The 13097-nt window shown below is 39.1% G+C and overlaps 1 protein-coding gene across 1 annotated transcript in view; it reads right to left on the reverse strand.

Moving 5' to 3' along the window:
• Positions 1-12857, reverse strand: part of HCRTR2 (hypocretin receptor 2) — a 130846-nt gene extending 117989 nt beyond the window's left edge. Inside the window, exon 1 of the mRNA XM_070778366.1 lies at positions 12749-12857. Within this exon, the coding sequence (XP_070634467.1) occupies positions 12749-12857 (109 nt within the window). The remainder of the gene's footprint in view (positions 1-12748) is intronic.
• Positions 12858-13097: the final 240 nt, after the last annotated feature.

Below are 13097 nucleotides of genomic sequence, written 5' to 3' on the forward strand. Positions count from 1 at the left end.
AGAGCTGAGGCTCTGTTGGCATTCCTGAATCATCTTGGGCTCATACAGGGATATGTTTAGCCCTTTTATTCTTACAGAAAGTATGAGGTTGTGATAACATTCAGTCTCAGCTCTCTTATCCCATCTGGGACACAAATGGTCACACATTTCCTTAGGCTTCTATAAAAACATAAAAACAACAACCACAACTAAGAATCACTTTGAAACAAAGTGGGTTTTAACTACGGATTTTATACATGTTCTCCTCAGTAATTGCAGGAATACAGCATGCTATTTGAAAGCATATTTCTTGAATATGCTTGTAAATCTCATTTGCTCCTCAAGAGGAGAGCAAAATCATCTTCTTGGTATTGTCAATGGAATTAGAGTGATGGGGAGAGATTTTATAAATAGTCTCCCCTAATCATTAGTAATTATATAATATTTATTTTAATATGTGTGTTCTCAAGATATTGAACAAAATTATCCCAGAAATGAGTCAAATGATTGAGGTTTGTTTTGAAATTGTATATAGAAGAAATTTAAAACCTACAATTACTAATTTTTAAAATGTGTTTATATCTAAAGCATTTTTCCTGGTGGAAATCTAATACTTTAATTCATTGCTGTGTGTTGGGCGCTGTTCTAGATGCTAATGACACATCTGCGAAAATGAGAAATAAAGGAACTACTCTCTCGGAACTTGTATGTTACTTATAGGACGCAACAATAAAATGAGCAAATGAACAATATCATTTCTAATAGTACTAAGTTCTTTTAAATGTTTTTTTCCTTTAATTTTCAGGTCTGCTTCTTCTATCACAAATTCTTTTATTTTATCATCATCATCGTATTTGTGTCCATGCCATGAAGCTTCTGGGATCTCAGTTCCCTGCACAGGGATTGAACCCAGGCCCTCGGCAGTGAAAGCACAGGATCCTAACCACTGTACAACCAGGAAATTTCCTAATAGTAGTAAGTTCTATGAGAGAAACAAAATGAGAGGCTAACATTGTGGGCAGAGATGCAAAACGAGATGCCTCCTTAGAGACCATCTCTTAAGATGTGACAACGTGAGCTGCGCAGGAACTGGCCAGGAGCAAACCAGAGGGGGTTAGAAATTTTGAAGACCTTAAAGCAGGAATATACTGAGTCTGTTCAAAGAATATACATTTTGCTAAAAAGATCAATCACCTAAGGGGTGCTCCTTCTTACATGAATGTAATCAAGGCCTCCAATGTATTTATTTTTTAATTTCCCTAAAGTCTAATCCATTCATTCAGAGGATAGTTGAGAATATCTCTTGACTTTGGGAAAGTCAAGGCTTTATGTCCAGATTTTTGGACATTTTAAAAGTTTGGAAGGTAGCTTCTTAATCTTGCATGAAAAAATAGGGTACATCAAAATCATGTTGTTCATGTAATACAATCCCCAAAATGTGTGTGTGTATGTGTGTGAGTGTGCTCATGTTTTCTTATGTGTTTTAAACTTCTTAAATTCTTATTTTTCCCCTTTTCCACTGAGATAGTTTGGCCAGTTGCAGTCAGTTGATCATGTCTGGGGAAGAAAACACATAAATTTATAAACTAGGATAATCTTACTGACTTTCAGGAATCTATGAGTCACCATCACCATCTCTGATGATTTCAAAGAACAAGGCTTTCCAGGCTTCCTGTGGCTGAATTATAATATAAATCAAGCCCAAGCACATAAACATCCCAACAATTACGAAGTCTTTTTCCTACACCAGCTGGTGAGATGTTTTAATGAATTTGTTTTTCAGCTTTCTAAACTTGAGAAACTTTTGTATTAAGTATTCTGATTGCAGAGATTAAGCTTTAGCTATTTTTTACAATGAAAGGCTGACTCAGTTTCACCCAATGACAAAATGGTTAATAAGCATTAACCACACCTCTCTACTTCTGTGAGAAAGATTAGCTCAATCTGTACATTTTAAGAAAGATAAGTTGCCTTCAAAATGGTATTTATAAACATTATGGTTCTCTACCAAAGTGGATGACTCATCAAATTCATTCTGAATGTATGAAATAAATTACTATAGATAGTGGTTTTGTGACTCCAATTCTGACAACATAATAGCAAAATCAAGGCTCCACATGTGCCTCATAAATTCATCTTAAAGTCACTAAGTAGGAATAAAACCCCCCTGAAAATCTAGAAAGGGATATTACAGGCTTTCATCTGTGCTGTGTTTCCCTTGTGAGTTAGGAATAGCAAAAAAAAGTTTTCATAGTGACTACAGTTTTAGCAATTTTGAAGTGTTACCATGTCAACACGTAAAGACGTGTTTCCTATAATTCCCTAAAGGCTGACCTAGTGTCAGTGCATTATCTTCATCGATTATTGGAATGATTACAATGCCATTAAAGTAAATTTTCAAATGAGCATATTTAGAAAGTTACAAGTAAACTGTAGTAAAAAATTGGGAATTTCGTTGGAAAATAAGAAAAATTTTTATTAGGTCTCAAATTTGTCATCTTTTGGGTTTTAGTGTGAGGTGAAAAAATGATCTAAACTTTAACGTGATGGATGGCTGGGAGCATGGTGACCCATTGAAACCTCCAAAATAAGTTAATACGAAAATAATTTTAGTGAAAAGCTGTATAGAATATTGGAAATATTAATAGAACTATGACACAAGAGACTGACATGTTGATCTTTCAGGAAAGAAATAAGAAAAACATATTTTAAAGAGAAATTTCTTCTCAAATTTAAATGTTCAGCAAAGCAAACACGGTAACATTAGTTCCTATATTTTAATCTTCGTCTTTCCCCTTTTTTTCTTTACCCCTTTCTTCATTTTCTCACTTTTTCCTGTTCTCTCTTAGGGAGCATATGGAAAGCCACTTAGAAGAATTTTTATTGGATTCAATTACCAGTTTTTTAAAATTAAAGTAGGCTCGATTAAAGTGAAAAGTGAAAGTAAAGTTGTGTCTGACTCTTTGTGACCCCATGGACTGTAGCCTACTAGACTGCTCTGTCCATGGGATTTTCCAGGCAAAGGTACTGGAGTGGGTTGCCATTTCCTTCTCCAGGGGATCTTCCCAACCCAGGGATCGAACCTGGGTCTCCTGCATTGCAGGGAGACGCTTTTCCATCTGAGCCACCAGGGAAGCCAGGCATGATTAAGAGAGCACCAAACAAGACACAGGTGGCTCAGTGGTAAAGAATCCACCTGCAATGCAGGAGATGTGGGTTCGATCCCTTGGTCGGGAAAATCCCCTGGAGAAGGAAATGACAACCCAATCCAGTATTCTTGCCAGGAAAATCCTATCGACAGAAAAGCCTGGCAGGCTACAATCCATGGGGTCACAAAGAGTCAGACACAACTGAGTGACTGAGCTCGTATGCATGCAAACAGGACAAACTCCAGTGTGAAAACCTTCCAAGTCTCTCAATGACAGCACCCTCCTTAAAGTCTTTGAAGGGCTCCCTATAAGCTGCGGTCTCAGAGAAGGTGAGACCCATTGCGCTCCTTAACCCAGCCCTTATCTACCAGCCCAGTTCCATCCTTAGCCTCTGCTCATCTGCACTTACGCAGTCACTTAACATTCTCTGCATGCTTATGTTATTTCACGCCTCTCTGATTTTGCACTTGCTGTTTGCCTAGAACAACTTGCTCAATTTTCCTCACCTGTGTGACGTGAATCCCTGCATTACAAACTCAGTGTAGGAGTCATCTTCTCTTGGACCTCTCTCTAATCCCCTAAATGGAACTAGGTGTCCTTCTTATGTGCTTTGACAACATGCTGTAACTCATGTCAGAGCACTTGACACCTTATATTCAGATTCTCTGTGAATGTATTTGTCTCTTCACCTAGTGTGTAGGTTCCTAGATTTCTACTATCTTTGAACCCTGAATTCTTATTACACTAATTGGCACAAAGTCTCCCAATACTATATGTTACTTTTGTTGGCAGAGATCCAAAATGTGGAGAGGAACTATCTACCAGCTTATCTTAGCCTTATGCCATTATGCACTCGATTCCTCTAAATCCTCTTGTTCTAAAACTATGCAAGTTAAAATACTTGTAACTACTTTGTCTGGTTCCTGTGACAGAGACTGTTAAACGTTTCAGCAGCACTTGTAGGTAGGTTGATACAGTGGGATTGGATTTGCTCAGAGGGTTAGGGGCTTGAGCAGCATGCATGGCTTTTTGGCAACGATAGTTAAGAGCCACTGTGCAGTTTCCCACTCACTCTTCTCCAATCATGACAACATAGAGGCTGTAAAACAACTTAACCCCAGATTAAAAAAAAAAAAAACTTAAAACAACAAGCATCTCATAGCTTCTACAAGGTCAGGAATCTGCGAGAAGCTTAGCTAGATACTGTCTCAGAATCTGTCATTAAGTCAAGCTGGTGAGGGCAGGGGAGGATGCTGCTGGCAACATCTCAAGGTTCAATCTGGCTGTAGGATTCACTTCTAAGATCATGCTTGTGGTTGTTGTTAGCAGACCACGTTTCCTCTATGGCTGTTGGCTGGATATTTCAGTTTCTTAACACATGAGTTTCTCTCAACAAAGCAGCTTACTTTACCCAGAGCAAGAAATCCAAGAGCAAGAAAGTGAATGCCCAAGATGAAGCTATGATCTTTTATAATGTAATCTTGAAGGTGACATACTGTCGCTCTGCTGTATTCCAAGAAGGCAAGATAAGGATACTCTCATTCTCTGACCCTCAGCTATCATGTCTTCGGCACCTGATTTTATCAACATTCTGAGTTCAGACACAAATTAACCATACTTACAAAACTGGCATATATATAAGTATGCATGCTGCTGGTCACCCAGATCACTTCTGGCATGAAATGAAAAGGTACAAGACAGGGGGTGAATACTGGGCAATGGGGGGATGCTGGGACCCCTCCTGGAGGTTAGTTTCACAGAGGCTCTATGCTGAGGCGGTCCATGAACAGAGAGAACGTCTGGCCCTTGAGTCACTGGATACGAGGGACTCTCCAAGCCACATTAGATGTCAAACAGATAAGAAATGATCTTCTGTGATGCTAAGCCAAAAAGAATTTAGGGTTCATTTGCTAGTACGGCACAGCCTACTTTTTCAGACCAATAAAGCTCTTCACATAGTTATGTCTACAGAAAGAGAACATGATGATTGAAAGAGCTTCAAGTATTATGACTTGTAAGAGTACCTTCTTATTTTCAATTAAGACATTGGATTTATTTACTTATGCATGTGCAAGTTTTGTAAATCTGGTTAATTTGTGTCTGAACTCAGAATGTTGACAAAGCCAGATGCGAAAGACATCGTAGCTGAAGATCAGACAATGGGAGTTTGTATCCTTATTCCAGCTTCTCGGGATACAGGAAGCTGGCAAGCTTTTCCCAAGCTCACACAGATTACCTGGAGGTTTCCGTGTATTCAAACTTTTAAAATGAATTCAAATCATTTCAGGGACCTAAAATTTTCATTAAGTAGGACCACCTCATTAGATTGTTCTGAAGAATAAGTGAGGCAATGTATTTAACAATGTATTCTGAGGAGTAAAATAATATACAAATGTCAAACACCATTCATATGTATGTGATATTGAGAGCAAATTACTGTAGAAGACTCAATGTAATAATCCGAAATTATTTTCAAGAATAAAGTACTTATTCATTCTGAATAGTTTTGGTTTTTGTTTCTAAGGAAGCAGTTCCAATGACAAAGGAATTTCATGCTATTTAAATATATATCTAGACCACTTACTTGGTTAAGAGATGATCTCTCATCAGGAACAAAGATGAAATGAATAAATTCAGTCCTGAGTCAGATATCTAAGTGACTGGTCATATATGTCATGCATTTCACACAACAGCCTCTCTAAGTGTTCCCCTGTCAGTGTCTAAAGGTCGTTTCACGTATGATGCTGTGGGTAAGGCCTCTGTGGACATGTGCCACACCACTGTGCTCTAGGAACACTATTATGTGATATAGATGTTGACCTACTCCATCGAATCGATACAAACTTATGATTTTGAAACGATTCCATAAGAATATGATTTTTTTTTATGAAAAGAAAAATAAATTTTGTGAGAAGTCTTGAAAATGAAGGGGAGAAAAGATCAAAAAGATCTTTGGATTATCTGAGATAGTAAATGTTTAGGTCCTTGGTCTTTAATGGTGTCTAAAGACAGCACCTTCAGTAACAAAATAATCCTTGGTCACAATTATCTGATATTTATCCAGTGAGTCACCCCCCGAACAGGCAAAAGCATTTTTGGCAGCACCTATTTTACCTTGAAATTTTCTCTTGCAAAGTAACCCTAGCCTGACCTTGGTTAGCTTATCAAATGAGCTCATCCTCCGACCTGAAGGACTGTGGTCTAGCAGAGGAGCGGCGTGGCAACCGGCCAGCACAGCTCCATAAATCGTCTGGAGGGCACCCACCTCAGCAGCATTCTCATTCTCTATTTTCTTTTCTTTTTCTTGGTCAGGATTAGAAATATGGGACAAAGGCAGGAGGAAATAATGGAACACGGGTGGGCCTTTATTTGGCCCATATTTCCAATATGGAGTCTGATCAATCCATATTGGAAACCTAGTGCTGATGCTTATTGTCTGGCTAAACTTTGGTACAAGGAAAATACCTTTCTGGATTTCATGTTTCTCATTTGTAAATCAAAGCTATTCATCTCCTTGTTATGTTTGTTATGAGGCATCATGGAAATACATATATTCATGGTGGAACCTAGCTTCCGGGACCTGGTAGTCTCAATAAATATTCTTTATTTTCCTTTGCAATGAGAAAAGGAGTTGGAGACAAATAAATACCTTTCCATTTGGATGGATCTGTACAAGGGCTTCTCCAGTGACTCAGTGGTAAAGAATCCACCTGCAATGCAGGAGACATGCATTCAGTCCCTGGGTCAGGAAGATTCCCCTGGAGAAGGAAATGGCAACCCAGTCCAGCATTCTTGCCTGAGAAATCCCATGAACAGAGGAGCCTAGTGGGCTACAGTCCATGGGGTTGTAAAAAGAGCAGAGAGGACTGAGTGACTAAAGAACAACAAGGAGTCTGACAAACAGAGTGAATTAAGTCAGAGTCAGATAAATATCATATATTAATGCATATGTATGAAATCTAGAAAGATGATACAGACGAGCCTCTTTGCAGGGCAGGAATAGAGACACGGAGAGAATGGACATGACGACATGGTGGGGAGATGAATTGGGAGAGTAGCACTGACATATATATATATATATATATATATATATATATACACACTACCATATATAAAACAGATAATGGAAACCTGCTGTAAAGCACAGGGGTCTCATCTTGATGCTCTGTGACGACCTAGAGGCGTGGGATGGGGGTGGTTGTAGAAGATCCAAGAAGGAAGGAATATATAAATATATATATAGCTGCTTCACTATGTTGTACAGCAGAAACTAACACAACATTGTAATTATCTTTAAATTAAAAAAAATAATAAACAAAAAAATTTTTTTAATGCCCTTCATTTCACTCATCACATGTCATTGATTGGACCTCACCAGTGAGCCAGCAGAGCCATTATTATTCAACAGAGCCCTAAGGTTGGAAGCTATGTCAGAATTCTAGAAGAAGAAGGATGAAAAGATTATCTCTCACAAGGAAATAGCACCACTGGTGCATATTCCTGAAATCTGAGGAGCTGAGTAAGATTCAGGAACTTAGGAATGCTAACAAAACTACAGTATGGAAGGATTTGCAAACATGCTTTAAAATATGAAATTTAAAAAAATTGAAAAAACATAAAAAGTACATGTATGCTCTAACAAAATCAAGAAAAAATTGTAAAAGTTGATGTGTTTGTATTTAAGTGTTAGATTCAGCCTCTTTTATAAGTTGGTATTATTTTCATTTATTTCACTTTACTCATCATTTTTTTTTCAAATACAGAAAGAACCCATTCTATTTCAATTATCAGTAGCACATGTTATCTCATTACTGTCAGCCCATGATAAATGCTGCTGTTATCTATGAGACAGTCATTTAAAAAGTTATCACCGACATTCTGTTCAAGTCAAAAACATGATTTATTTTACCTGGTAAAATTAAGTGGTTATGATATTAGGAAAAATGTGAGGGTATCAGTTTAATTCTTCTTCAGGTAAGCATGCATTGCATTCTGTAACTAAAGTCAAGTTTAAAGCTTAGTGGCTAATCTTACCTTTTATGGTCACTATTCATGACTTCTGTTGGGTCTCAGCAGAGATGAGTAATGTATTATCTCTAAGCTCTTTCTGCTTCCTGTGTAAGAAAAGGTGGGTTCTAAAAGACCCACAGAGCAGAGGTGGGCTTTAGGATAAGCAGAAAAGAAAGGTCTCAGATTTAGGAGCAACACAAACTTGCAACTTTGAAACTATGCCATTTCTGAGTCTAGGGCATCCGATTAGCAGCTCCGTAAGAAGCAATCCTATTACATGTATTCTCTCCATTCCACCTACCCAGTTTAGTTTAACCCTTATTGGATACATTTCTTAATGGGCAGTGTGCTTTAAGTCAACATATTACGTATGTGCATGCTATTTAAAACATCAATACAGATAGACCAGTCGGCTAATACTGCAAAAACTCTGAGTGAATGGAACCTGGTGCATACAAATGTAACCAAGAGAAACTTATTGTGATGGTTAGGAATGACTTTCACACAGAGGCAGGAAGGCAATGTTAAACAGCTACTATGAGGCAATAAACATCTGATGGGGGCGGTGAGTGGGTGGAGCTGGGTGGGTATGCCAACGCCAGGCTACTAACAGCTTCTAGGAAAACACTCAATTGAGGAAAACACCAGAATAGAGGCCACGAAGGCTTAGCAAAACTACAGACTGGTCATGGAGGCAGAGGATGATTACTAACCACACCAGGGACAGATTTCTAGTGAGAATGAAGGGATAGAAATTGGCATTTAGTGTATACTGAGTCCAGAAAAAATATATATGTGCAATCCTCTATATATCTATATATAGGATATTCATATATCCTCACAGGATCTCTACAAGGCAGGAATTTTTTTTTTTTTTTTTGCGTTTATTTTTATAAGTGTAGTTTATTCAAATATAGTTGATTTACAATGTTGTGTTAATTTCTGCTATACAGCAAAGTGATTAAGTTATACATATCAATACAGTTTTTCATAAGCTTTTCCATTATAGTTTGTCACAGGATACAGTAGCACTTTGTTGTTTAAGCATCTATATTCAATAGTTTGCATCTGCTAAACCCAAACTCCTACTCCATCCCTCCGTCAACTCCCAACTCCCTTGGCAACCATAAGTCTGTTCTCAATGTCTGAGTCAAGTCAGTAATTATAAACAATGATTTTCAATTGGAAAAAAACAGGCTTGGAGAGTTTGACAGTTTTGCTAATGGCCACACAAGCAGTGAGATGCACAGCTGGACTGATGTCATTTATTGAATGTTCTCCTCATTTTTCATATGAAGATGACAACAGGGAAGACAAAAACACTTCAGGTGAAAACCATACATTTGAATGCAGAAGTAATAGAAGCAGAGAATTACTCCTTTCCTTCAGATATTTAAAATCTGAACTGACTAGAACCCATCTCTCCATTCAGTTTCTACTCAAAGAGTAGCAGGAATGATACAAAAAAAAAATTCTCTTGAGTGTTCCCAAGAACCTTCTCCCCACAAACACAGGAATTTTAAAAACAAAGCATTGCTTGACTGATGCTGAAACTAAAACTCCAACACTTTGGCCACCTGAAGTGAAGAGCCAACACATTGGAAAAGACCCTGATGCTGGGAAAGATTGAAGGCAGGAGGAGAAGGGGATGACAGAGGATGAGATGGTTGGATGTCATCACCAACTCAGTGGACATGAGCTTGAGCAAACTCTGGGAGATAGTGAAAGACAGGGAATCCTGGTGTGCTGCAGTCCATGGGGTCGCAGAGTCAGACAGAACTGAGCGACTGAACAGCAACAAGCATTGCTCAAGATGTACTGGTCTAATAATTGAATGCAGCTACTTGGCTAAAGTACAAGATATATTTAGGAATAGGTTATATGTGACATAATTTTGAAGATAGTGGAAAAACACTATCTCCAAAAAGAAACCAAGAATCACCTTCCTTTCTAAGGCCTATAATTCTATAATTAGACGTGTATGTTTTTATTGGGCTTCCCAGATGCTGCTAGTGGTAAAGAACCTGCATGCCTATGTTGGAGAGCCAAAAGATGTGGGTACGATCCCTGGGTCAGAAAGATCCCTTGTAGGAGGGCATGCAACCCACCCTAGTATTCTTGCCTGGAGAATCTCATGGACAGAGGAGCCTGGTGGGCTATGGTTCACAGGATGCAAAGAGTTGGACACAACTGAAGTGACTTAGCACACACACGTGCATGTTTTTATTAGCATGTGTATAATCATGAAATTGCATGTAGACTAATTTTTTGCCTTATCTTTGAATAACTTTTGTCAACATTTTTTCTAAGAAACTGCTTATTATCTTGGGAAAGAAGCTTCTGATGATGGAGAGGATATATAATGAGAGAAGTACCATGGAGAGCAGAAAAATAGGCGGTATGATAGTGATGTTGTCATTCTGTTCACAAAAGAACACTGTGGGAGTAATGACTTCTAACTGATTACATTCTCTTTGTAAGTTCAACAAGGTTGAGATTTTCCAAGTAGTCAGTTACATGAACGTACAAGTGGTAAGTGGACCTGAAGGGTCAGTGATTACATCTGCTGGCTGGGCTGTGGTATTTCACCTTCATACCTAATGTTGCCTCTATCTTGAATGAATAATGTGACTTCTTGTCCTGCCACTCTGCATAAAATGACATACGATGGGGTGGAGGGGCAATCTAATCTGTTTTGCAAATTTGACACAGACTTCCAAGAGCAGGAAGCTGTCTGTGAGTAATGATGCTTCTCATTTGCTTAAATGTCAAACTTCAACCTCATCAACTTTCAGGGAATATGTCAGTAAAGAATATGGGTTTCAGTTCAGCCAGAGAAGATGTCAGTGCCATCCAGTCCTGAATAAAACAGCTGTCAGTTTTTTGAAAACAGAGTGCTTTTTGTATGTCTTTTTTGTTTGTTTATTTGTTTTACGCTGAATAAAATTGGCCATTTCAGCTCTTAGGGATGTGGACAGTGCTGTCTGCCTTGGTGTGACCAAACAAGCAGCCTTTCTGTAGAGGTGTTTCCTTATTGAGACTAAAACACTCCTCGGACTAGCCAACACGCACCCCTAAACTATGCAATTAGGATACAAAGATAATGCATCACAGGTCTGTGCAAGCTAGAGTAACATAACAGCAAAAAGGAGCAAATTTTACCACAGAGGTTAAGCCTGAAAGAAAATTAGTTGTGATTTGTAGCCATTCTGCAAAACGTCAAAATTTTACTGCAATGCAATAAAGTTCCTCTCCGGGTGGGTTTCTGTTGGAGAGAATGACAGAATAATTAACCCTTCATGGTAATTTATTAATAGTGGACTTAAATGCAGAAGAGAACAGGAAATGCATTCAATAAGCTTGCAGATGCCAGGAGCAAAGAATTCATTCTCTATATGGTTTCTAAATCTAGAGTAGAATAACAGTGGAGAATTCTGGACCGAGGTCAGAAGGAATGAAACCAAATCTGAATCAAGTTCCTTAAAAACTCATTTCATTTCTCTAAGTCTTGCTTCTTCTGTCAAATGCAGGTTACTCTTAGCTTTAAGTGAGACAGTATATGTGAAGGTGTCTGGCACACAGTAGGTACTCAATAGATGTTCAATTTTGATTATTCCCTTATCATTAAGTATTAGCATAATGCAGTAAAATTTGCTCTGCTAGTAGCCATATATCCTAATTGTTGTAGTTTTAAGGATAGACAACAAGAAGGGAAACAAGAATAGCATAGCATTATGATTAACAGATTTATCCTTACAACAGATAGCCCTAATAATGTGTATTTCCACTTCCATCCACCTAACTTGCATCCTCAAAAGATTTCCTTTATGTTTGCCTTTAAAAACAGCAGCAAAATTAAAACAGGCTGAAAGAACATGTAGACAGGGTCAACTAAAGTTTTCAGGGGGTTCTTATCTTTCTTATCAAATAATAATCTACCAGCTCTGAGGAATGCCTTTCAGTCACCTATCAGCTACTCTGCCCCTGAGTAGGTGAGGGACTACATTGGATGCTTCTTACCAGACTGACACCCTTGGGGAGAGAAGGTTAAAATCAAGCTGGTGCTGAGAGCCTAGTAAGTCTCTTATCAGCCTCCATTGCAGTTACAAAGTCTATGTTTTGGATTTCAGTGCCTCCCAGCCTATTCCACCTCACTCACCTTCTCCGCCTTTTTGTAATCAAGAGCATCTTCTCCTAGCTTAGCTTCTCTCTTGTCATTTTCCACAGAGATTCCCTCCACGCTGCCCTCTGCACTTAAACACCTCCACTCTCTCTCCATTCATCAAGGTAGACGCTCCTTCCATTCACAATTCATGTGTAGTCCACCCTCCCTTCCAAAGCTGCTTTTTTAAAAAAGTCGGCTTCCAGCTGCCCTAATAAACTCCATCACCACAGCCACCATCTCGCCACTGCACTCCCCCCGCCCAACCCTCAAAAATTGTGCAGAGGTGTAAAGTGGGCGAAGAAATGTATGTTTACATACAAACCTAGACAGAGAGGAACAGTGAGAACCTAGCGCTAAGGTTGGTCTCAGCTTTGGGGGGCGGAAATCAGTTGCAAATATTTCCCGAGCCTGGAAACGGAGCATGCTCTGGAAAATACATGCGTACCGTAGATAAATGAATGAATGGATGGGGTAGATGGATGGATGAATGATCGCGATCGCCCTGGTACTTTTCTCAGAGGCCCCTCCTCCTTCTTGCTTGCTCCCAGCGGCATGGGTCCCTTTTAATTCAGCTTCTGTGCATGAGCACACCTCCCTGCTTTGCCTCCGTCCCCACTCCCTGCCCTTTCGTTACCACCTTTAGACAGAGCCTCAACCCTCTCTCTCGCCAAAGGACAGTGTACCGGGCTCACAAATCTTTTATGACTCCCCCAGCCCAGGAGAGCTTGTCCGTTAGGGACACAGCTTCGCATCCTGCCAGACTGACCTCCCCCCCAGGAACCCCCAAACACCCG

The sequence above is a fragment of the Bos indicus genome, chromosome 23, assembly GCF_029378745.1.
Source record: "Bos indicus isolate NIAB-ARS_2022 breed Sahiwal x Tharparkar chromosome 23, NIAB-ARS_B.indTharparkar_mat_pri_1.0, whole genome shotgun sequence".
Classification (NCBI taxonomy): Eukaryota; Metazoa; Chordata; class Mammalia; order Artiodactyla; family Bovidae; genus Bos; species Bos indicus.